The sequence below is a fragment of the Conger conger genome, chromosome 3, assembly GCF_963514075.1.
Source record: "Conger conger chromosome 3, fConCon1.1, whole genome shotgun sequence".
NCBI classification, from domain to species: Eukaryota; Metazoa; Chordata; class Actinopteri; order Anguilliformes; family Congridae; genus Conger; species Conger conger.
Window position 1 is genome coordinate 44640474 of NC_083762.1, and position 26476 is coordinate 44666949.

Genomic DNA, 26476 nt, shown 5'->3' on the forward strand with positions numbered 1-26476 from the left:
CTGTTCTGGCTCCACGGTGGTGGAACGAACTCCCCGTTGAGGTCAGAACTGTAGAATCTCTCCCCACCTTCAAACGCAAGCTGAAGACACACCTCTTCAAGCAGCACCTCTCCCCATCCCTCCCTACCTCCCTGTGAACCTTAATTGTTGTCTCTGTGACTTGCTTTGTGTATCGGTATTTTTTAGTTGGCTAGGTAAGCAGTGTTTTGATAGTTAACTTTGGTCACTTTTGCTCTGTTTGTTTGTTTCTTGTTTAAAAAAAAAAAAAAAAAAAAAAAAAATTGGCCCTCGTCCTTATCTTTGGTGTACAGGTAGCAGTTCAAATTGTACTTCCCTCTAGGGTCTTTCAGCGAACTTATCCCTGGTTGTGGATATGCACTTTGTTGTACGTCGCTCTGGATAAGAGCGTCTGCCAAATGCCAATAATGTAATGTAATGTAATGTTTGAGTGATGGTGGTGTCCCTCTGTCTTAGGTTATCAGCACTGCAGTGGTGCTAGCCTCCAGTATTCTTCTGGGGGGCTGCTCTTTGACAGGCCTCAGCCGGGGCATCCAGGAAAGCAACTACCAGGCTTTGGACCAGGGCTTGGTCTCAGGCACCAGGGAGGACCTGAGGCCCCAGAACAGCTCAGAGAACCAGGTCACGTCAGAGTGTGCAGCCGTGGGGAGCAATGATCCTCCAGGTACCCACCCAGTTAACCATCTTTGTTTCCGAGTACCATGTCTGAAAGTTAGGGTGGATGTCCCTTTATTTATGAGTCATAAGCATGTATGTATGTATAAGTATGTGTGCCAGATACCAAAGGGCATCTTCAGAGATCTTTTTGGCTCATTGGTGTATCATTACATATCACAAGTAGAATGGATTTCCCGGGTCTTAGTGATGTAGATTTTACCCAGATGGGGTAAGGGGGGCCAAGGGGGAAAGCAAGCCAGACTCTGAACGTGGTTTCTGGTTGGATAATTTTTACATATTTCTGGACCATTTGTGAATGCAAAAAAGTATTGAAACAACGCATCATCAAATAATTCACCATTTCAGTTTCCAAGACCTGAAGTACTCCTGAAGTATTCCATTCTCATAATATAGAATACTGCTTTTATGAAAAGTATATGAAAGTAATTGAAGTACTTTGACCCTGTCTGGCCACAGTAAATTCTTAGGCCATGGTTCAGGTTCATTATTGGCCTTTCATGATAATATTATGCTTAACTTATTTTTAACACATCTGACAAGATGTGTTTTATGATTAAATGGTAAACCGTTCAGGGGTGTTCCTGGTAATTTTGTGTGAAACATGCTGTGCTTTGATTGGAAGAGAATGGAAGACAAATGCTCACCAGTGTTGAAACGGTTTGTGTTAGTTGGGCAGGCTCTCACATGAGCATACTTGGTGCCAAGCACTGTTGAGATGGGGTTGTTGACAGCGATTCCGCATGTACCCCAGCCTTGCTTCTTGGTTTGGATTGAGAGAGCAGGAGTGGAGCATTGTTGGGTTTTTTCCTGAATGTTTTTCCATGTACTCATTTGTTACAGTACAGTACAGTTTGCATGAAGGTGTTGCATGTACTTGTGTTTTGCATTTTGTTTTACATAATCTGTCCTTGTGCCCATCAGAGTGCCATACTTGTGACTGTGTTCAGCCTGAACACACGCCTGACATGATTGTCAGCCCCAGCATAAGCGACCTAGCATCCATAAACGCAGGTATTGTGACGCAGTACAGTACTAGCCATACTGTAGATTACTTGTGCCTGATGAAGGTTTTCCATCAAATGATACAAACAATGTAAAGAACATATTGTGAGAAATATTGTGCCAGCAGGAGGATAAAAACTTTGTGTAGCAACGTTAAGGTTGTACTGCGTGATTCTTCAGTGTTGTTTTTATAAAGGTGTGTTTTCAGGCTAAAACTGCCCGTTGATGTTTCTGAACAACTACTGAACAGTCTCCATTAACAATATCTTCTGCCTTTTCTCTGGAGGGCCTATGAATGTGTAGATGGTGATATTCTTCATACTTTATTCCTTGCAATTTATTGAATAGCTGCCAAAGAGAAGGGTGTAGTTTCCCTTGGCCTGATTATTCATTTATGTGGTTACACTTCCTTGTGAAAGTAAAGTTGTTCAGGCAGTTTTATTTCACAGCGATGCTTTTGGCAGTGTTCACAGGTTCATATTTTGTTCATCTTGTTTGTGCTCTTTTGAAATCTGTTGAGTTGAATTGATTATGGAACTGATCCCAAACTTTCCCTTATCTGAGTGCACTGCTGTAATGAGTGCAGTAATGTTCCATTTCCCTCAGATCAGTGTGAGGAGAGCTGCCAGTCCCCTCGCTGCTTTCTGGCCCCTGAGGAGGAACCGGTGTCTGACAGGCAGGTGGCCCGACATGTGCTGCTGTGCCTGCTTCTCACCATCTGCCAGCTGGCTGTGAGTAATGCCAAACGAACCCTACCTACTCCCCTTCATCACCCAGTCAGATAAATGCTTGTACTATGCCCTGGTGTATGCCAGCTTGATCAGATTGAAAATTGAGCTGGTATATCTGGGTATGTGCAGGTCAACCAGATAGTGCTGGTACTTTGTCTGTGCTGGTATCTAGTCAACCAGCTACCAGCTGTTTCAAAACATAGCTTGAGCTGATCAAACCATGTCAAGCTGGGAGCTGGACTGAACTGGTCAGCCAGCTAAACCATGTCAAACCGGGAGCTGGTCTGAACTGGAGGAGCCAATTGTATATAACTGTATAACTTGCATAACCTAACAGATGCTCCTTAATGCAAATAGCCTGCTCCTCCAAACATTGTAACATTTGCTGTATCCCAGTATATAGACTGAAAGCATGCAGACATGGTGAAGTGGATTAGATGATCAACCACACATTAGAAATACATGCATTTTTTAAATCATACATCATATACTCTGTATGTGCCTGTATACTTTAACTACGGCTTTGCTCGATACTCTGTTTCAATTGGTCAGTAAGCATAAATTATTTCCGTAAAGTGACTACTGTTTCACACCAGATTATATCCCTCTGCACTTCATGTAGCAAAGTGGTCTGTTGTGCTCTCTTGTATCTATAAATAATGTTACTTTCATAAACTGGGTGATATGGGAAGTACAGTCTGTTGTGCTCTCTTGTATCTATAAATAATGTTACTTTTATAAACTGGGTGATATGGGGAGGAACTTGGAAAGAAAGAAAAAGCAAAAAGCTGTTGATGCTACGGAAACAGCTGACACTCAAAACATGCCCATCTACATCCAGAAAGGTTCTTTAATTTGACTCGCATTGTAATAAATGGAAATGGTCCAATTTCATTTTTGTAAATAGTGTGAACTATGTGAAATTAAAAAAAGGTAATGACCTTTTTGGCAGAAGCTAGAAATATACAAATATGCATAATAAAATAAATGTAAACATGCTTTTATAGTGGTTAATTTATTTGGCAAGTAGCCATGATATAAGTGTATAACAATTCATACAATGTACAAATAACGTGCTACAGTTTTGTTGTTTCTTGTTAGTTAGCCCCTCTGGGTGATTAAGACCTCTCAGCATTATCACTTGCATAAAAAATCTGAAAGATCTCAAATTGATGCACACATAAGGCTAATTTTCTTTGTTCATGTGGAGTACCAGAGGTTTAGGTACTTACATTGGCGTTGTGGTGATATTTGTTCCAGCACATGGTTTCCATAAAAAACCTCCTCTTTCTCTTTTAGAATCTGTCCAGCTGCCTGTGGTGGCTGTTTGACCGTGTCCCTGGGAGACTGTACTTAGAGCTGCAGTTTTTCTGTGTTGTGGCCAATTATGGACAGGTATACCTCATGAAGCCCGGCTCAAGGGGGGAACTGCGTCATGGTGTGTTCACACAGCACCCATTGTAATACTCACATTTCTGTTTCCTAGGGATTCATTTCATTTGGAATCTTTGGAATGGATAAGCATTTGATAATCCTCCCATTCAAAAAGAGGTAAGCCTTTGGTATCTTATGAGTGTTAAGAATTTTTTGCACTTGAAGGTGACAGATATATGTGCTTTTTTTGAGGTAGTACCTGCCACAAATCAACCTTCCCATCCTCCTCATTTGTACGGGTCCTTGGTGCAGAACAGGGGCAGTTCCAGAATGCATTGACAGGGTGGGCATTTTTAAATATGTGACCCGGTGTCTCGCAATCGGCCACTGCACAGGGGAGGCCAAAAACCTTACAAAAACCTTACAAAAACCTTACAAGATTCAGTTAATACCAGAATCACATTCCTGAATATCAAATCTACCATTCTCCTAAATTCCAAAATTCAAATCATGTAAATATGTTAAACTTTGTTAAATATTGGGAAAACTTTCTCGTGTTCATGCAAATTCATCATTGATACGGTTTGAAAAGATGAATATCACACTTTATGTGGATGAGCAGCTACACAAATAGACCATACAATAGTTCCTGGTTTGTGGGTGTATTTGTTTGATGAGAGAAGGCAAAATTCACAACAAAATCTTTAAGGCCATTTTCTCAAAACCGTGTTCTGCAAAAATGCAACATTCAAACAATTATATCTCCGAAAATAATTACTCAATCTCACCATGTGACACCTCATTTTGTACTTTACATACAATGATGAACTGAAATAGTCAAATTTTTTGAAACGTGTATCTGAAGCCTGGAGCCATCACATATGAGGTGTGCTTTCTTTTCAAATGGACAGACCACACTTCACGCATCAGTTTCAATTTCAACATCATAGTGAGCGGACAACAAAACAAATCAAAGAACTGCTGTACCGAAAAACATGCTATCCCCAAAATGATACACTCAGTGAGCACTTTATTAGGTATTTATTAGACTTATTTTTCAGACTTCTGCTGTAGCCTATCCACTTAGAGTTATGATGCGTTGTCTGTTCAGAGATGCTCTTCTGCATACCACTGTCGCAATGTGTGGTTTGACCAGTCTGGCCATCTGACGTTTCTCATTAACAAGGCGTTTCTGTCTGCGGAACTGCTGCTTACTGCTGTTTTTTTGTTTGTTTTTTGCACCAACTCTAGAGACTAGTGTGCGTGAAAATCCCAGGAGATCAGCAGTTTCTGAGATGCTCAAACCACCCTGTCTGCCACCAACAATCATTCCACGGTCAAAGTCACTAAGATAACATTTTCCCCCCATTCTGATGGTTGATGTGAATATTAACTGAAGCTCCTGACCCGTATCTACATGATTGTGTGCATTGCACTGCTGCCACACAATTGGCTGATTATTACACTTATTCATGCAATTATGTAAAGTAAAAATGTTACTTTATGTATGTACAGTCACTGAGCACTTTATTAGGAACATTTTCTACTTAATCACATGAATAAGTAGGTGTAATAATCTAATCAGCCAATTGTGTGGCAGCAGCACAATGCATACAATCATGCAGATGTGGGTCAGGAGCTTCAGTTAATGTTCACATCAACCATTGACTGTGGAATGATTTTTGGTTGCAGACAGGGTGGTTTGAGTATCTCAGAAACTGCTGATCTCCTGGCACAGTAGTCTCTAGAGTTTGCAGAGTATGGTGCGAAAAACAAAAAACATCCAGTGAGCAGCAGTTCTGCAGGCAAAAATGCCTTGTTAATGAGAGAGGTCTGAGGAGAATGGGCAAACTGGTCAAAGCTGACAGGAAGGTGACAGTAATGCAAATAACCACATATTACCATATACAGAAGAACATCTCTGAACACACAACGCATCAGACCTCTAAGTGGATAGGCTAAAAACGAATAAAAAGTCTAATAAATACCAAAAAAAGTACTCACTGAGGGTATATGCTATGCTATGTGGGGATTATGACGAAATAATCACCTTACAGCCCATTTCTGATCCATAGTAAGCGATTTTCAAGATCAAAAGGATTCAACCAAAAATGCCGACGTACAGTTGCCCAAATCAAATTATTGGAAACCGGGCATGTTGAAGTTCAAGTTCAGTTTCAGAGCTCTTGCTAGTATAGCCTGTCCGTTCAGTCCCTCCTGCCTTTTTCCAGATCGTTCTTGATTAACTTTAATGCTATTCTTTTTTAAGCCATCCAACAACACAGGCATATTTCCCAACAATATTTGCATATCACAAAATAAGACAATACTAGGCTTACTGCCAAAGAAAATAGCACAAATAATTAAATTAAGCCTTTAACTCCAATGTAAAAAGCAATTTTACATTGCGTTTGCACTGGTCTTCGATAAAACCAGAGACTTGGATGAATCCAGTATTTACATAAACATAAAAAAACATAAAAAAGGTTTGATGGCAACAGTTGGCTCGTCACTGCAAATTTTCTACTTTTTTGTTTAATTAAATATTTTTTAATAAGTGAACGTCTAAATGCCACGTAATTCAATCTTGCAATAACATCCAGGTTCTGAGTGAGGTACCAAGATGACCTAATCACTGAGTAAGGTCCTGCCGTTAGACCCAGGCACCGAGTAATATCTTGTGGTAAACCTTAGGTACCAAATAAGGTCTCCCATAATCCACACCGGAGCTTATGTGTGTCATGTTTTGAATGTGTCTAGGTTAGTGAGTCTTTGGCAAGGCAGGGAGCGGGTGGAGGAGTCACAGGCGGCTGTTCCTGAGGAGATTCGGCTGACCTGCACCCAGTTTGTGCGGTACCACAGGGATCAATGCGTGCAGGACATCATGAAGAAGAGGAGGTGAGCAATGTCATTGCCTCGGTATTAGGACACAAGTCTAACAGCGTTCTGAGGTCCCGGGGACCATAAAAAATGTGTTCGGTACAAACAAATCTTCACCAGGACTAATGACTACAGCTGATGCCTCCCGATGCGCTTACAAATTTGTAATTATTAGCAGAAGGACAGTAGTTGCGCTAGCCAATGGTATATTGCATAAAACGCATTGTTTCAAAATGTGCGTTTTACATGAATAATAAGCCCACGATATAAATATAACTTTAAAAGGCGAATAGTGACAGCCATGAAATCCAAACTAGCTAACCGCTGGATAATGATTGGTTAACATTCTTAACAAGCTCAGAGGAATATTGGCCATGCACAGTAGAAGAGAGGAAGCAATTCATCAAATAGTTAAGATTGCATAGAAAGGATTCTGCGTCTCATTTAAAATTAAGTAGTGTTTTTTTAAATACTATTCAATGCTTCTCTTTATGAATAGCTAACTAATGACGATGTTGATAAATAAAATTTCGGACGATCCAGAGATCAAGTTTTTCAGGACGTTTCCAGGACTATGGTGAAAGGTTAGTGCTAGGTATGCGATGTATACGTTGTATACCAGTATTTTAAATAATTACAGAGTTAATGCCATCACACCAAGTTATATAGCATGACCTGGTGGAACGATTTTGGCTATAGCCTTCATCACATCTGACCTTTCAAATATTGTTAACTTGAAGAATGTTCTATTGTGGAGTTTTTAATGCTTTGCATTGCTAGACCCGGAACAATCCACACTCATCACTTATCTGAATTTTCATACTTAAATAGTAGTTTTTGCACTCTGCTGTGCATGAGTAAAGTGTGCAATTGGCCCACTTTTTACAATTATGTCAAGTTATAGCTTGAAAATTGCTAGTAGCATTTAAAATCTGATTAGAAAAAATGGCTTGGTAGCTGTGTTTTTCCTCATGTCATATGAGTTCATGTAATGAGAAGGGTTAGTCTTGAGAAATAATGTTTTCTAGTTTTCTCATAGGTAGGTTTATATAATATTTTATGTAATACTATGTACTAGCATGTCTCTAACACCAGCCATGTGTGTCTGTGCTGCAATCTGGAGTAAAATAAGTCTTCTTTTCCCTTCCTGTATCAGCTATCTGTAATCACCTATTCAGCATGCCCTTGAGTATGGCTTTCTTGCAGGGCTGTGCACAGACATTTCGGGGGCTGGGGCTCAAGCAAATGAAAAACGCCACTCACCCCACTGACACACACTATTCCCGCCCCGATGCTGCCACACCGCCGCCATCCATAATCACACACTATGTTCATAACATGGGACCTGTTTAAATTCTACTGAAACACATTATTCCTTAAAGAAACCACAGATTTGATGTAGTCCTACTCTGACATGCTTGATACATACAGTGGGAGGAATAATAATTTGATCCCTTGCTGATTTTGTAGGTTTGCCCACTTACAAAGAATGGAACTGTGTGGAATTTTAATCATAGGTACATTTTAACATTGAGAGACAGAATATCACAAAATAATCCACAATAACAACATCATATACATTTTATAAATTTTATATCATATTTTCACATGAAATAAGTATTTGATCCATAGAACAATAGGACTTAATACTTGGTGGAGAAACCTTTGTTGGCAAGCACAGAGGTCAGACATTTGTTGTAGTTTTTCACCAGGTTTGCACAGATCTTGGGAGGGATTTTGGTCCACTCCTCTTTGCAGATCCTCTCCAAATCCTTAAGGTTCCGAGGCTGTCGCTTGGCAACCCGAAGCTTCAGCTCCCTCCTATTTTCGATGGGATTTAGGTCTGGAGACTGGCTAGGCCACTCCAGGACCTTAATATGCTTCTTTTTGAGACACTCCTTTGTTGCCTTGGCTGTATGTTTTGGGTCATTGTCATGTTGGAAGACCCATCCACAACCCATTTTCAGTGCTCTCACTGAGGGAAGGAGGTTGTCGCCCAAGATTTCCTGGTACATGGCCCCATTCATCCTCCCCTCGATACGGTGAAGTCGTCCTGTGCCCTTAGCTGAGAAACACCCCCAAAGCATAAGATTTCCACCTCCATGCTTCACTGTGGGGATGGTGTTCTTGGGGTTGTACTCAGCATTTCTCTTCCTCCCAAGCCTCCTCTGGATCATCCAGGTGTTCTTTGGCAAACTTCAGACGGGCCTGCAGAGGAACCTTTTAATCCTTCACGGTGTAGTGTGTTACTGATGGTTCTCTTCGTGACTGTGGTCCCAACTGCCTTCAGGTTATTAACAAGCTCCTCCTGTGTAGTACTGGGCTGATCCCTGACCATTCTCATGATCATTGATATCCCACGAGGCGAGATCTTGCGTGGAGCCCCAGACCGAGGGAGATTGGTAGTGACTTTGTGTTTCTTCCATTTTCTAATAATTGCTCCAACAGTTGTTAATTTCTCACCAAGCTTGCTTATTTTCTTGTAGCCCATCCCAGCCTTGTGCAGGTCTACAATTTTGTCCCTGATGTCCTTAGACAGCTCCTTTGTCTTGCCCATGGTGGAAACGTTGGAATCTGATTGATTGTGTGGATAGGTGTCTTTTATACAGCTACATAACGATATAACGAGTTGACACAGGTGTTTTGGGTAATGAGTTGAGATTAGGAGTGCTTCTTAATGGAAAACTAACTGGTCTGTGGGAGCCAGAATTATTGCTGATTGGTAGGGGATCAAATACTTATTTCATGCAAAAATACGATAATAAATTAATAAAATGTTACTGTGGATTATTTTGTGATTTTGTTAAAATGTACCTATGATTAAAATTCTACACAGTTCCATTCTTTGTAAGTGGGCTAACCTACAAAATCAGCAAGGGATCAAATAATTATTGCTCCCACTGTAAGTTTCAAACCATCTGTTTTCCTGTTCTGCATCATTTTGTTATACTGCATATATTTTATAAATGAGACATACAACTACTGGACTACAGTTCGATTTTAGTAACATGGTTTTGAACATCACACTGAGGAAAAGAAACCCCTGTATTATATCATATTCAAAAACACATACGCATGCTCACACACCCACTATATTTGTCACATCTATGCATATGGCTGAAAAACTGATCCAGGGTCAGGGAGGTGTGAAGTATTTTGCCTTTAATTGTAGACAGGTGTATAAACCTCGTCTTGTAATGCTCCTATATTAATTGATTGATTGAAACTTTTATTTTAACAGGAAAAACACACTGCGACATGCCCAACAATAATACACTTTTAAACATCATGTTTTTAGAAAACTGGCTATTAAGAAAAGGGGATGACTAATCACTAAACTACCAAAACTATGCAAAACGTAACTACCTGCTTCAGAAATTAATTGCATATTTGTAATTTGTGCATGACAGAGATAAAAAATGCCACTCACCCCACCGACAGCAGCTACACGTTGCTTTTTATCTCTCCACGTGTTCAATCATCCGTGTTCATTTATTTCTCTCAAACTATAAGTTACAGTTGCATCGTTTGTGGTGGACTATCATATCTTCGTTATATAGCCAGCTTGTTACATAGCCAAATAACTTGCTTGCTCACAATATAGTTGGTTAGCTAAATTGAAAACTTCAAAAAGACCAAAAATATAAATAGTGTTATGTAGCACACCAAAGTCAAGAGTTCATAAAGTCACCTGTTTGGCGAATATTTTACAGTTGCACCACAAACGATGGAACTGTAACTTACAGTTTGAGACTAATAAAAGTTTAGCTGAACACGCATAATTGAACATGTAAAGAGATAAAAGGAACGTATTGCTGCCGAAATTGCACTCCAGTCAAGCGATCACTGAAACTCTGTAAACTATTGATTATCCAGGTGAAGAATCTCGTTATGAAATGTCTTGTGGTTTGAGGGTGTTTGTTGTTGCCATTCCTCTCTTGATCATTAGGAGTCCAAAATTACCTATTGTACCTTTAAATTTAGGGTGTGCCAGTGCAGTATTAAGCAAGTCTCCTGTATATTTACCCCTTATAACAGGTTACCTTTTCTGAAGGATAAAAGGAACACAGAATAGAAGCTATATGGTGTATATGTATTAAAACATTTTTTTGTGTAATATATTTTTTAATTACGAGGTTATACAAGACATGAAACTGAAAATTACCAGTGGAGAAAAGGAGTGTGATGAATAACAAGCAAATCTAACTTCCACCTACAGTGAAATAGGAACAATAGAAAATATGTTAAAAGTTATGCTGGAATAACCCAAGAAAAGGAAGTACCACAAATCAAGAAAAATATTATCCTTAACTCAACTTATCCAAACTCTAGTTGGCCAGTTTTTGCAGTCATGCATAACCACACCGAATTGCAAACAACATCATTTTCTTTATTGCTCCCTGGCAAGCCTTCCCTTCCTTGCTTGAAGTGACGTCTCTGCCTTTCCGACCTGTGCTCTTTCTCTCTCTCTCCCTCATCTCTGTGTAGTGGTTGTGGTGAATCCTTCCTCTGACACACAGGTGTGGGGAGGGGACTGTGGTGGAAACCTTTCTGGGCAGCGAGCTGGTGGACTGGCTGCTACGGGTGGGCCTGGCACAGGACCAGGGTGAGGCACTGCTGTACGGACAGAAGCTGATGGAGGGCAGGGTGCTCCACGGCGTGGCCCACGAGTCCGGCTTCTGGGATGACGGCCTGCATTACCGCTTTTCCGACAGGGGAGAGCCAGAACGATAGGGCTCCTGCGGGAAGCTTCCCCCCGTCACATGACACTGGAGGTCATCGGATCAGGGATCATCGGCCAAGAGCTTTCAGATAGAATTGACTTCACGATGGACTACTTCTTAACATATTAACCCTTTTTGCATGGAAAAATGCAGTATGTATTAAACATTACATTTAAAAACAGTCTAACATACTCTCTACTGTCCTTGGTCTAAAATAAGAAAGAGCCATGCCTATGAAAATGAACCCATAGGCAACTTCAGTAACATTCAGGATGAACATCATGGCAATGAATGTATGGATGAATCTTGCAAGGCCTGCATTCAGTATTCAGAGAGTGTATTGTGTTGCATATGAACAATATGAGAAAGGAAAACCAAAAGTGGTTTTCAGGTAAGCCAGTTGCAGTTTGAGGTTCAAGTTGCATTGCAGACTCCTTTTGGAGTCGAGAGTTGTTAGATGGCTGAGTTTTGAATATCCAGATCCTGTCTTCAGTCTTCCACCCACTCACCTGTCCTCCATCAGATATTCCATCCACAGCACTGTGTATGTAAGACAGTCCTACCAGACACCTGTCCTCCAAAAAGCTTCTGCAATGCAAGATAGACACCTCTGTCTGCCTGCCCACTCACAGGATTTTAATTTATCAATGACGAATATGACCACTTGCACTCCTTCATATAAAGACAATTTAAATGTGACATATTCTAAGACCTGTTAGGCACATGAACACTCCATATTCATGGAGATAAGACTTTTAAGAGCCACATAATTTTTCTGTGGATTCCATTGGTCGTTTACCCATTAAGACTTTAATTTTAAGAAACATCATAATTTGAATTTGGACCAAAACCATTGTTGCCAATTAGTAGCTGAACTCAGGTCTGTTTAAAATAGTGTTTCAAGGTCTTCTTGCTATAGGTGGTATACTACTGGGAGAATTTGTTTTCAAAGCTTATTTTGTTCAAGGGAACAATCATCTGGGAATGAGCGATGCACAATGTTTTCTAAAGGAAATTTTCCCAGCTGCTGTACCTGTGCTTGTCTTGGTTGTCTGGATTGTCTTGGTTCACAAGAATAATACTGATAGAACCTCAGGAAGGCTGAATGTTTCTTGCATCTCAGTGAACTGTATGAAGTAAGGGTTTCTCGTTTTGTGTAAATTGTGCAAGATAGGTAAAGGAATACTATGCAGTATCTCTTTCCTCACTTCCCTCCTGTTCTACTTGTTCTTCTACCTGTTCAATTCATTGTCGCTTTTATTTTTATCAGACATCTAGTCCTCTAAAAGTCTGGGAGTCTTATGGATTTAGGCATGAGTTCCCTCCCCAGGAGAGGAAATAAGCCGGTAGAATCTCCCAAAAATATCAACGGTAGTACTGTGCAGTGGGACCCAGCTATCATGGCCCACCAGCTGACGTACAAAACTGAATTTACAGTATTACAGTACCCTCCCATTACCTCCCAATTTATTTATTTGCCTCTGTACACCACAGATTTCTAATGAAAAAAAATCATGTGGTTCAACTGCACATTTTTATACATTTTGGCTTCACCATATAGAAATTACAGCAGTGTTTATATGTAGTCCCCCCCCCCCCCTTTTAGGGCACCATAATGTTTGGGACACAGAAATATTATGGAAATTAAGGTAGTTATGTTTAGTGTTGTTGAATATCCTTTGCATGCAATGACTGCTTGAAGTCTGCGATTCATGGACATCACCAGTAGATGGGCGTCTTCTCTGGTGATGCTCTGCCAGGCCTGCCATCTTTTTTTTTTTTTTTTTTTTTCAGGGGCTAGTTCCCTTAAATGTTCTCTTCTGCATATGAAAGGCATGCACAATTGGGTTCAGAACAGGTGATTGACTTGGCCACTCAATAATTGACTATTTTTTAGCTTGGAAACCTTTGTTGCTTTAGCAGTATGTTTGGGATCATTGTCTTGCTGCAGAATGAACCGCCAGCCAATACGTTTTAAAGCATTTGCTTGAACTTGAGCAGATAGGATGCGCCTATACACTTCAGACCTTTTTCCAGAACTGTGATTGCTCTTAAGTACTTCTATGCATACTAACCGGGCCATCCTTTTCTTGCAGCTAATCAGTGGTTTGAGGAAAAAATTTGGGGAAAACACAGTATGTTGAGTTTTTCAGAGCACATCTTGGCATGAGGGTGTCAGTATGCCTTACTTGTAAAAGCAAGCGTTATTCAAAATAATTTATACCCTCTGCTGTCCGACTACTTAATGCCATATAACACTTCTTTTGTGCATTGCAACAGTTTGTTTTATTTATGCTTATTTATTAAGAGTTAGGAGGTCTTACATAGCTGCCCCCCTTCTTTCTTTTTTTTGTATGTATGTGTATTGTTCATGTATTGTTCGGTGTTACTGTGAGCTGTCATGTGTAATTGCCATTTTAGGGATTAATGAAGTTTTGACTGGAATCTTGCTGTACAGCCTCTATATTTCTGTTCATAAAGTCTTCTGTGAACAGTGGTCATTGACAAATCCACACCTGACTCCTAGTGTTTATGTTCTGGCGTGCGTTTCCCGATAACGGTGTCTCTTAGCGCTTTACGAAGACTCTAAGGTATACCTTACTGAAGTTGTTTACTTGTCTAAGTGTGTTCCCCGAACTATCACTTAGGCGGTTGCTTAAAGGATAGCTTCTACGTGCGACATTACTAGGCCCATCGACTCGCTTTAAGATCGATTATGCACTCCATGCAGGGACTGTTTGACTGCGTAATTTACAATTTTATTATTCACATGAAAAGTGCCATTAATGTGGTATTTTAGTGTAAGTAAGAGAAACAGCTGATTTCAGAGGCTTGCGGTCGTAACAGTGGGGTGGCCACTAGCTGAGTGAGCTGACAACATCGCTAAGGTATAGCTAAGAGTTGTCCAGACCAACCTTACGAAAGTACGACGTACAGAAGGTATACTTAGCTAAGAACGTTTCGGTGAAACGCTGAAACGTTAAGTTAGAGCTTAAGGTACAACTTGCGAACGACGTAGCATCAAGAAGGATTCAGGAAACGCACCCCTGATTATTATGAAGATAATTCTTCTGTCATCAGTTGTGGAGGTCTTCCTTGGCCTGCCAGTCCCTTTGTGATTAGTAAGCTCTCCAATGCTCTCTTTTTTAATTATGTTCCAAACAGTTGATTTTGGTAAGCCTAAGGTTTGGCCGATGTCTAACCATTTTATTCTTCATTCTCATAATGGCTTCTTTGACTTTCATTGGCACAACTTTGGTCCTCCTGTTGATAAACAGCACTAAAAGTTTCCAAAGGTGATCGAAAAGACTAGGTGCTGAGCGTATGCATTAAGGAGGCAATTAAACACACGAGCAATTACAAACACCTGTGAAGCCATGTGTCCTAAACATTATGGTGCCCTGAAATGGGGGGTCAGGCTGGCAATGTATAAACACAACAAATTTCTACATAGTGAAAGCAAAATGTCTAAAATAATTGTGATTCCACATCTAAAAAGTGTGGCAAAAACAAGACAATGTCCGTCCTAAACATTATGGAGGGCATTGTAGGTACACAAAAACATAATTATTCAATGTACGTTGTCTTTTTTCATGTTTTCTTGAAACTGTATTTTGTTGATACTGATCATAACAGCCCAGTGTTCATAACCCATGAATTATTTACTACTGTTACACTGTACGGGATGGCTTTTACTTTTATAAGTTACAATTTATGATTGTAATGGTACAATGTTACAATTGTATTATGATGTTAAAATACTTTTTCATTGCTGTACTACATAATGTGAATTCTGGTGCATATTTACAAACTGCAATTGGTAATCAATTAAATTAACGGGACAGTACCTATAATTATATATTAAGTAACATGAATTAAAACATTGTTGTCAGAAAGTATATGTCATACATCCGATAGTGGTGTACATTTTGGACAAAACCATTTACTTTTATATAGACATGAAATCAGGAAGGAACAATGCAAGTCTTGCATTGTACCCATTGTTTGCTCATTATTTGCTATACACTTTTAGCTCCTCTTCAATGGTTTTTGAAAAGAGATGTACAACTGAAGTAGAGTCTTCAAGCCCACTGCTCAGATGTTTTTCCATTTCAGCCATTTTGTCCTTCTCCAGCTTCCTCATGTTCTCCACTATTCTGTTCCCCCTCTCCTGTGGAGAAAAATCCATCAGAGCCTTTCCAAGCATTTGCCTATTCCCTGTTCGGCAATCTCCCAAAATGCATTTCTTTCTCTTGTCTGTAACAATACAAGACCTACATTTTAGACAAATGAGCCATGATTTGCTTTATATGTTGAGTAAAATGCTTTTACAAGATAATCATTATTTTGCTTGCCATAATGCAAACTACTCTTCGACTGCACTGTTCTTTACTCCATATTAGTTTGCTTATATGTAAACTTCTTGTTTGCTTAACAAAGGTGCATTTCACAGGTATCAGCCTAATAATATTGTAATGTACATCTGCAGTGCAAGGATAAGAGTAAGTATTGTACAGGTGAAATGATGCTGTTGTGCTGTAAAGGTACAGTAATAATGTAGTTGTGCAGGTATAATGATAAAAACAGGTAGATTATACTAGTAGTGTATTGCAGAAGTACAGTTATGGTGTACTGTAGTGTTGAACTTGTATAATGTATTTAGTTGTAATAATGAGGTATAATAATATTTCAAAAATGGCCACGCAAATGTTTCCATTATCACTTCACTAATGCTACTACTAGTTCTACCACAAATTGAGTACAAACAAGTCAACTACTTACTTATTGGAAACGGGAATATAGTATTAACCTTGTTCTGAAACTATATCTACTGTTGTCATTGCAATGTCAAGTGTTTGAGGCTCAACGACAACTGCACACGTATATGGCGACCCTGCATTAGAATCAACATGAGTGAAACTCTATGCAAATGCCGCTATCTATGTAGTTTTACTAGGCTTCTCAACCTTAGTAGTCTCGATGATGGCAGCCACCACCGCGTGTTTGAGGAAAAGGGGGTGCCTGCGGTCTGGCTTGCTCTGGAAACGGGGTTTCCTCTTTACGGGGTCATCCTGGCCAAAGCTGGGAGAACAGGTCATCTTCAGCTGCTTAATATCCTCCACGAAAATGAAAGGCTTGAAAACGGACCTGGGAGTGAGAGAAGAAACGATCGATCAGTCTTCAATCATGCCTAGCTACAGTATGTTTTAACCATGATCATTTTTACTTTAAAACAGCAGTGGCCAATTTGGTCTTGTTGATGGGCCCAATTTACCCTAACTGGGTCACAAATTAAATTATGCATATTGCATACTATAACCAGTTGATGATGATTTTATTAAAGGCTATTTTGTACATTTTGGTTTCACCATGTAGAAGTTACAGCACCTCAAACATAGTCATGTTTAGTACTTTGTCGCAGATTCTTTGCATGCAATGATGGCTTGAAATCCATGACCTGTCACCAGGTGATGAGTATCTTCTCAGGTGATGCTCTACCAGGTCTGTACTGCAGCCATCTTCAGCTGCTGCTTGTTTCATTGGCTAGTTGCCCTACATTTTCTCTTCATCATATGAAACGCATGTTCGAATGATTCAGATTGGGTGACTGACTTGGCCAGTCAAGAATTTGCTGTTTCTTGGCTTTGAAAAACTCCTTTGTTGCTTTAGCATAGGGGTCAGCAGCGCTGGTCCTAGAGAGCCCAAGTGTGAGCTGATTTTGTTTTCACCTTAAAAATCAGCAACGATTCAGACCAAGAAACAAGGTGTGGGGAAGTACAGTTATGTTCAAATAAATAGCAGTGCATTGTTTTTGCAAATATATTTTAACAGCTTTTAGTTCCATATTTCAAATGTGGTGGAAACATTACACATTCAATTCCAAATCAAAGCGTTAACACATTTTATCAAAGTTCTTTTACAGGAAGCAAAGAAAAGGAAATATTAATCTGTAAAAAAAAAAATGGCAGTGTCGACATTTTTCTCTTCAAACTCAAACACTTACTGTATAAACTTTCGAGATTTAACTTCACTTTAAATTACTGAACTAATATTTAGTTGCATAACCATTGTTTTTCATAACTGCTGCGCATCTGCGTTGCATCGAGTCAACCAACTTCTGGCACCTAGAAACAGGTATTTCAGCCCAGGATGAACAAACTACATTCCACAGTTCCTGTCAATTTTTGAGTTTTGCTTCAGAAACTGCATTTTTAATGTCACCCCACAAGTTTTCAATGGAGTTAAGGTTGGGGGATTGAGGTGGCCACGCCATTACCTCAATCCTTTTTGTCTGGAACCAAGATGTTGCTCGCTTACTTGTGTGTTTGGGGTCGTTGTCTTGTTGAAACACCCATTTCAAGGGCATTTTCTCTTCGGCATACAGCAACATAATCTCTTCCAAGTATTTTGATGTATTCAAACTGATCCATGATCCCTGGTATACGAATCCATCACCGTAGTATGAAAAACATTCCCATACCATACTGTTGATGACCACTAGACTCGAAAAGAACAATTTTACTCTCATCAGTCCACAGAATGTTACGCCATTTCTCTTTGGGCCAATCGACGTGTTCCTTGGCAATTTTATACCGATTCTGCACATGCCATTTTTTCAACAATGGTGATTTACAGGGGCTTCTTGCTGATAGCTTAGCTTCGATTAAACGTCTTCTGACTGTAACAGCACTTACAGGTAATTGTAGATCATCATTGATCTTTCTGGAGCTGATGAATGGCTGAATCTTTGTAATTCTGACTATTCTTCGATCTGTTTTAACAGTAGTTGCTCGTTTACTTCTGCATGTTTTGGGTTTTTGTTGCCATTTTAAAGCATTTGAGATAATTTCAGCTGAGCAAGTGGCTGAACATAACATGCTCAACCATAGTGACAGGAACTGAAGTGAAAGTCCAAGTTTTGTCCATCCTGGAAAGAGCATGTGTTTGTTTTGATTAGTTATCCTCCAAAACAATCGCAGAAAAAAAACAGGGAATTAAAGGGACTGCCAAAAGGGAAAAGCCCATGCCACTTCTGTGACTCTTGGCAATAGTGAAGCTCATTACATCTCGTATTTAATTCAAATGAAAATAACCGCCACAGCTGGAATATGTATACATTTTGTCCTACACTGGATGGCTTTTACATGGCAGCCAATACATGGATATCGTCACACGGAGTGAGGATATTAAACACCCGTTTTAACTGTGCTGTTTATGATCTGTCTCTTTCGCAGAATGCAATTAATTTGCTGATTGCGTAATGAGCTGTAGCCTTCTTAAATAAGACTGCAATGGCACCAACACACTCATCAGGCCGCATTTTGTGCTGCAAGCTTCGTGTACGTAAATCTGGCCCTTGTCAAAATTCTGGCTGCAGTGTTAAATTAGAATGCAGTTTGCCTAAATTATGCTCATTTCATTGGAACTTTTATTTATTTACATCAGTCTGAATAAAACAAAATCTTAACAGTGTCAATCGGTGAAAAGAAATGTATAAACTAGAGCTCATTTTGTTCCCATTTTTTTTTGGAAGGCTTGGCTGAAAGTAGGCTTGCTAAAAGAATGGCAGAATGTTTTTCTTTCATCGACTCATATTCGGTATTCTATTCTGTGTGTATTGTCCATACAGACAACAGTATCATATTGTATTGTATCATAGTAATGACTGAGCATGTTTGTTTTATAATATTTTCTAGGTGAAATACCTGTATAGCAAGCCTTTATGGAAATAATTAAATGAAACTGATCCTACTCTGTCTGAAGTGTTCACAGAGGCCCCAGCCTTGTCTTATAGACCAGCCCCCACTCTTAGGTCATTGCACACTAGCTATCTCCCTTATCCAAGCCTGGTTGGCTCCCCAAACCACCCACCGGCAAACACCCATGTGGTTACTGTAATCATTGTGACCACATTGCGAGAACGAACACATTCAAGAACAATGGCGGACCCAGAACATACAATTGTTTGTCAACTGTAATATTACTTATGCTATATACAGGTTGGAATGAGTTTGTGGTTGTTTCTATCTTGGTCACACTAAACATAGACTGAGGGACAGGGTATCTGAGCATGCTTATGATAAATACCCTATGGCTAAACGTTACAGACCATGACAACCCAATTCCTTGAAAGCCATGACTATTGAATAGGTCCGTAGTTCTCGGAGGGGAGGTGCCCATCGGAAACGTCTTACAATGGGAAACGTCTCGGATTTTCCAGCTAAAAGTGACAGCATTTCCAGGGCTGAATGAGGAAATTGATTTGTTTTGTTTACCTTTTGGGAGGAACAAGAGATTTTTTTCATAGACAGTATTTTTTCATTAAACTTTTACGTTCTAATTCATTTTTATTTGCATTGTATTTAAGTGTGTGGGGTTTCCCCTGTGTGCCATCCATAGTTTAGGTTCATTTGATTTTCAATCACTTTGATACATTTGGTTTTCAGAAAAAAAATATAACAAAACATTGAAACATGAGAATAGTCAGGTCCATAAATATTTGGACATTGACAAAGTTATTATTTTAGCTGTCTAGCACAGGATATTGGAGTTATAAGTAAATAATTAATTACATATAAACCAGGTGACTGGTGTAGCAGCCCTTTTCATACATAACCCCCCAATTTTAGGGGTTCAAAATAATTTGACAACCAAGAAGAAATATGCCAAATATCATGGAGCTCACTGTATGTCATCCCAAATGTTTTGGAGGGCGCTGTATGTATATTTAGTTACTGGGGTATAGGGGGCTTGTGGGTGGAAAGTTGCCCACCGCTGGTTTGAAGTGTGCCTAACAAGTCAATGGTGAGATGCAATGTGTGCTAAAACGAAGTGATGATCCATACGATGCCTATGCAAGCAGCATACTGTTACCTCTCAGGGTCCGGTGTTCCGGTGAAGTAGTGCACTCCTGGCAGGCAGGGGTTCTTGGGCACAACAGACACCATGCTTCCTGTTGTCATGAACATCCCCTCCATGTTGATTCCACTATCTTTGTCCCTCAGAATCCCCATCATCGTCTCAGCTGTGATTTGTCCTTTTGAGTAGAGGGAAGTTTGCACGGTCATCAGTCAATATTCAACTGTGAAAACCAAAAGTCCCCCCCCCCCCCCCCCCCCGTTTGTGCTTCATGGCAACGACAACAACCTTTATTTCTCTCCAGCAGTTTGCGGCCTTCACAGTACCGGCTGCCAGACGCTTCAATCCTGGCCGTGTTCATATAGGAATAGACTTCAGCAAAATTGAACTGGGCTTTCTCGTCCCACCAGCCTTGACTCCTGGCGTACTCCCTCATCTCTGGGTGCTCCCGATCGATCTTGGTGGTTATTGAGTACTGGTTGGAGATGTTGCGATATCCCTCTAGGCCAAAAGAGTTAAGAAAGAAGGAAGACAAACATTTTACAATTCAATGTAAAACTGCACTGTGTGGTACATTTTAGAGAAGCGAGTACTACATTGAAACATCTAAAGCAGCCAACCTGATTCAACTTCATTATTCACGTACACAGCAAGTGTTTATTTGACCAATTACAGAAGTGAAATATACTGAAAATATATTGAAATGACAAACAGCCTTAAGATATTGCAACACTCCACAATATACAAGTAATATAAAAGGTACTTTCGCTTTCAAATGTTGCAAAATGTACTGCTGTTTCCAGCCAAATTACATTTTTATATAAATTTTCTATATATTGCAGTACATTCAATTTCCAGAAAGAGCATATAGTAGAGTACCCATCCTGTATATGACCAAAGTATTCAAACAGTTATCACTTTTCTTATTATCTACAAAATAATATGGGTGCCTTTTAAAACACACCACCAGTTAAAAATGGCAAATATTTTTGCCACCATTTACCATCAACCTTCTCCGCTGCCCAGTATTTCCCAGATGTCTCCAGCACCCAGGCCTCAGTCCTGTCTGAGATCAGAAAGCTGTTGTGGTAAGTGAAAATGCTTTCATCCTCCATGCAGTTCCCTCCCTGGCCATATTTTTCCAGCAGTTCAGCAATCACATCCACGGCCTTCTGGGCGTTGTCTGCCCTCTCCAGACCCAGCCTGAAAATGCAGGACAGCCACAACATACATTTAATTTAATTTCCCCTGCTACAGGCATCCCTCCTGCCATTTAATTCCGGAGCATGTTTATGCATAAACATCTAGGCCTTGTTTGTCATCACATAAACATTTTAAAGTGTCCTTTCCCCACTGTTCACAAAGCATAAAGACTGGTTTATACTCCGTCACTCGACTGAAATCCAGAATGTTCATGGATGTTCACACCTCGCCGGACATATTGTCATTGTTTCATTTAAAATATATTTCATTTATGAAATATAAACCGAATGTCACTGATCTGCGATATTGCTTGCAGCCGTCCGACGGAGTATAAACCAGCCTTAAAGTCTCATACCTTAGTGTGGCAGCGAGGAAACATGCAGACAAGCCTTGAGTAAATTTCACAGCCGACAGACTCACCTGACCAAATCCATGCCAAGCAGAGCTTCCTCAGCACTGGCCTCCTCTCTGCCCCACACAGCCTCGTTCCCAATGCACACCTGATGCTCGTTTGCGCCCATTTCTGCACCCCACAGCCAGGCAGGTCGACTCAACACCACTGCATAGGTGTGGGGGGCCTGCTCCATCTCAATGTAGGTACACTAGGCCAGGAAAGCAAATTACTGTCAGGATATGCTTGTGCTTAAACTAAAACAAAAGCTTAGTTACAGAATGGTGCATGTACAATACCTCCATTTTCTTTCCTGCTGCATGGTCTGCAGCTGGGAAGTAGACCACCTCTTGGACTTCATCACAGGGCCTGTCAGAGTTCTTTCCAAAGACAACACGCTGCCCCTCTGTTGCTGGAGGCAAGGCTACAAACGTGTCACAGGAGGAAGGCAACATCCTTCAAAACAAAGCAAATTCAATTGCTGTCAGTGTGACAAGTTTGTAAAGTTTGTCAGAAGACCCTATATATATTGTTAAGCAAAACCTTAAGCTATATATATATATATATATATATATATATCGTTTTGCTTAAGTGATCCACGTAATTTACAATAACCGACAGGTGTTCGACGCTCTTGAACTTTGAGAACTGATGAGATCATCCGTTTCTTGAAATGATTACCCAGCTTGTTAGCCTGCATTTCATCGCATGTGTAAACTGACTTTCAGCTACCGAATTGGATATCAAAAATCTTGTTTACCATTCTAAATATGCCACTGTCACGTGCCTTTCCATTTACATTTTAGGCAAACCGATAATGCAAACCATAAGCATAGGTAACTATATGTGTACAAAGCCCCGTTATCAGCTAAAGTTAATGTGTGGTCACCTGGTTGGAAGCAGAGGAAATGCGTAGCTTGCTTTAGCGGCTTCGTGTCACCACTCAGCCTTTATTTTCATTTTCCAGAATGGAAAGCAGCTATCAAATAAAACGAAACTGATCCCTAAACTTAAATTCTCTTCTTCTTTGCGATTTAACAGCGGTTGGCACCCAACATACCGCCACCTACTGGTTCAGAGTTTTCTTCTTCTTTTTGTTCTTTTACAAGTTTGTAAACAAGTTACTGTATGGTGCATTACCGCCACCTTCTGCTCCGGAGTGTGGATCAGAGATTAGTGAGCACTTTAATAGGCATTTATTAGGCCATTATTATTATTTTTTTTTAACTTACTGGTCTTCTGCTCCTGTAGCCTATCCAATAAGAGGTTTGATGCATTGAGTGTTCAGAGATGCAAAGTCACTGAGATGACATTTCTTCCACATTCTGACATTTGATCTGAACAATAGCTGAACCTTTTGATCATGTCTGCATGCTTTTATGCATTTAGTTGCTGCCACATGATTGGCTGATTAAATATTTGCATTAACAAGCTGGTCTACCTAATAAATTGCTCACTGAGTTTATAATCTATACAGTAAAATAAATGACCAATACTCCTTACCTGTGTATTAACTATTCTTCTATTCTCATTAAAATATTGTATATATGTCTTCCTATATCCTAATAAATATACCCGTCTCCCTTAAAAAGGTAAACCAAACCCTGATTTCCCTGATGAAAAGTTGGTCAAGCTGTTTTAAAATGTGTTTTCAACACTTAGCTGGTCAACCAGCTGTTCACTAGCTAACCAGCCTATACAGGCAGCTAGTGCACCAACTTACTCTACCAGGTTAACCAGCTTTGACCAGCTAGAAGTGTCCTAAACCATCTTAGATTTCAAGGTCTTAGCTGGAATTTCAAATACTGAATTATGTAAATACCAGAATTAATCTTTCCATCAATTTAACCCTTGTCACTTCTCTGTGTTTCATACCCCCTACACACCATAATTACATGTTCTACCCACTCCTCTTGCTCGCACAAACCTGTAGGGTGTTTTCCACACATGTCCGAACGTTGATCTAGTCAGTATCACTATCTCTCATCTATTACAATTAAAAATCAATTTTGTCTTGATACTTGAATTGGAATTTGAAACGTCTCTTCCTCCCATTCTTGCCACATTTGATTTGTTCTTTCCCAGATAATACTTTTGGTTTCCGACTTACTTATCCTAACTTCCATGTCTACTGATTCTTTAATAAGAATGCATCTGGCCTACTACTTCTGTAGCACATGCTTGGTTTTAAAACTATTTCAACTATCTCCTCTACCATTACAGCTTCAGAACCTGCTTTTGGTTGAGCATTAAAAAAAAAAAAAATCATTTTTTAAAATATGTTTTGAATGGTTGTACTTTAGAGCACATTTATATTATGAATCTTGCACTTCAGAGCACATTTTTCTATTCAGTTATGACAGGATTGATCAGAACCAAATCTTTGTTATTTATCTGAAAACACATCAGTTGTCTGTATTGCTTCCCTGCAGACCTTCCTTCCCTTGCTTGAGGTGACATCTCTGCCTTTCCGACCTTTACCTTTCCGAAGATTACCAGTGGAGAAAGGGAGCGTGATGAGTAACAGCAAATCTAACTTCCACCTACAGTGAAATAGGAACAATAGAAAGTATGTTAAAAGTTATGCTGGAACAACCCAAGAAATGGAAGTACCACAAATCAAGAAAAACATTATTATCCTTAACTCAACTTCTCCAAACTCCAACTCTAGTTGGCCAGTTTTTGCAGTCATGGATAACCACACTTCACGTTGCAAACAACATCATTTTCTTTATTGCTCCCCGGCAAGCCTTCCCTTCCTTGCTTGAAGTGATGTCTCTGCCTTTCCGACCTGTGCTCTTTCTCTCTCTCTCCCTCATCTCTGTGTAGTGGTTGTGGTGAATCCTTCCTCTGACACACAGGTGTGGGGAGGGGACTGTGGTGGAAACCTTTCTGGGCAGCGAGCTGGTGGACTGGCTGCTACGGGTGGGCCTGGCACAGGACCAGGGTGAGGCACTGCTGTATCCCGCCACATGACACTGGAGGTCAAATCAGGCCATGAGTTCAGGCTTTCAGACAAAAGAGATTTAAAATAATGGATGACTTTTTAACATATTAACCATTTTTTGCATGGTAACATGCAGTATGCATTAAACATTACATTTAAAAAGTCCAATATGCTCTCAACTGTACCTGCTGTCCTTGGTCAAAGATACAAAACAACTATTCATATGAAATTAAAAAAGAAATAGGCAACTTCAGTAACATTCTGGGTGGACTTTATATGGCAGTGCGTGTATGGATGAAGACCTGAGTTAAGTAAAAAAGAGAGTTTATTGTGTTGCCTATGAAGAATGCCGTGTTAAGAACATGATAAAGGAAAGCCAAAAGTGGTTTTCAGGTAAGCCAGTTGCAGTTTGACTGGCGAGGATCAAACTGCTTTACAGACTCCTTTTGGTCAGAGTCAAGAGCTGTTGGATGGCAGGGTTTTGGATATGCAGGGCCCCTCTTCAGTCTTCCACCCACTGTCCTGTCCTCCATCAGATATTCCATCCACAGCACTGTGTATGTAAGGCGCAGTCCTACCAAACACCTGTCCTCCACGAAGCTTCTGCCATGCAGGATACAGACACCTCTGTCCTCCTGCCCAGTCACAGTGGAACTTTCAAGAGTAATTTAATATTTCTATGGATTCCATTGATTGTTTAGCCATTACAGCTTTAATTTAATTTAAGCATCATAGTTTGAAGTCGGGCCAAAATGAGCAGCTCCTGCTATAGCTTGCATACAAGGGGGAGAATTTGTTATCAAAGCTTATTTTGTTCAAGGGAACAATCATCTGGGAATGAGTGATGCACAATGTTTTCTAAAGGAAATTTTCCCAGCTGCTGTACCTGTGCTTGTCTTGGTTGTCTGGATTGTCTTGGTTCACAAGAATAATACTGATAGAACCTCAGGAAGGCTGGATGTTTCTTCCCACCTCAGTGACCTTATGAAGGAAGGGTTTGTCTAAATTGTGCAAGGTATTTAAAAACTATCGAGATCACATAGGTTATAACCTGGCCCTCAATTTCATGAGATACTGAAAACTTCAAATGCTAGATTTAGAATAGAAAACTTAAAAGGTACAATCGATGATTTCGTATTTCTAACGGTCAAGAGAGGAATAGCATCAACAAACACCTTCAAACCACAACACTGTATATACCTCCCCCTTCTCTGTAAATGCGCTGACGATGAAACGCCATTGGCTGTGGCAATTAAAACAAATTTTCAACCAATGAGCTTGAATTATTGCAAGCTATAGCAGGAACTGATCATTTTGGCCCAATTTCAAACTATGATGCTTCTTGAAATTAAAGCCGTAATGGCTAAACAATTAATGGAATCCATAATTACAGTTATACAGAGGTACAGTGTCAGGCCATCAACTTTATATTTTGAAACCCAAATTTAAGGATGATAAACACAGGCAGAAGGTGAGTCAACATGTCACTGAACTTTTTCAATGATAGGAAGGGATTTTAACAACATTTGAACATTTGAATGGTCTTGTCACAACGTTTTACCTATTGTACCTTTAATCGGTTGTAAAAGTGCTGGAAAACCTGTACAAACCCCGAAAGCTTGGTTTTCGAAATGCACTTGACATTCTACATTACAATTCTCAGTTTGAT

At 39.9% G+C, this 26476-nt stretch overlaps 2 protein-coding genes across 7 annotated transcripts in view; one reads left to right on the forward strand and one right to left on the reverse strand.

The window, feature by feature from the left end:
• The window catches only part of gpr155a (G protein-coupled receptor 155a), a 45358-nt gene extending 31438 nt beyond the window's left edge, over positions 1-13920 (forward strand). For 2 of the 5 annotated variants that reach the window (XM_061236604.1, XM_061236606.1), the window contains exons 10-16: positions 475-682; positions 1618-1707; positions 2305-2429; positions 3729-3824; positions 3916-3980; positions 6564-6701; positions 11204-13920. In XM_061236604.1, the coding sequence (XP_061092588.1) occupies positions 475-682; positions 1618-1707; positions 2305-2429; positions 3729-3824; positions 3916-3980; positions 6564-6701; positions 11204-11417 (936 nt within the window). In that variant the 3' untranslated portion in view covers positions 11418-13920. Of the gene's footprint in view, positions 1-474; positions 683-1617; positions 1708-2304; positions 2430-3728; positions 3825-3915; positions 3981-6563; positions 6702-7839; positions 8100-11171 lie in introns of those variants that run through there. The other 3 variants (XM_061236607.1, XM_061236608.1, XM_061236605.1) reach the window with 3 other exon arrangements.
• A 1158-nt stretch (positions 13921-15078) lies between these two features.
• Positions 15079-22955, reverse strand: LOC133124975 (secernin-3-like). 2 transcript variants are annotated; one of them, XM_061236611.1, is made up of 8 exons: positions 22750-22955; positions 22160-22316; positions 21890-22071; positions 21270-21469; positions 20555-20767; positions 20282-20444; positions 16375-16555; positions 15079-15578 (listed from the first exon to the last, which is right to left on the reverse strand). In XM_061236611.1, the coding sequence occupies exons 2-8, from the start codon at positions 22313-22315 to the stop codon at positions 15420-15422; spliced, it is 1254 nt and encodes a 417-aa protein (XP_061092595.1). In that variant the 5' UTR covers position 22316; positions 22750-22955; the 3' UTR covers positions 15079-15419. The 2 variants fall into 2 exon arrangements, with proteins under 2 accessions (XP_061092595.1, XP_061092594.1); XM_061236610.1 differs by lacking the exon at positions 22750-22955 and adding an exon at positions 22621-22725.
• Between the last annotated feature and the right edge of the window lie 3521 nt (positions 22956-26476).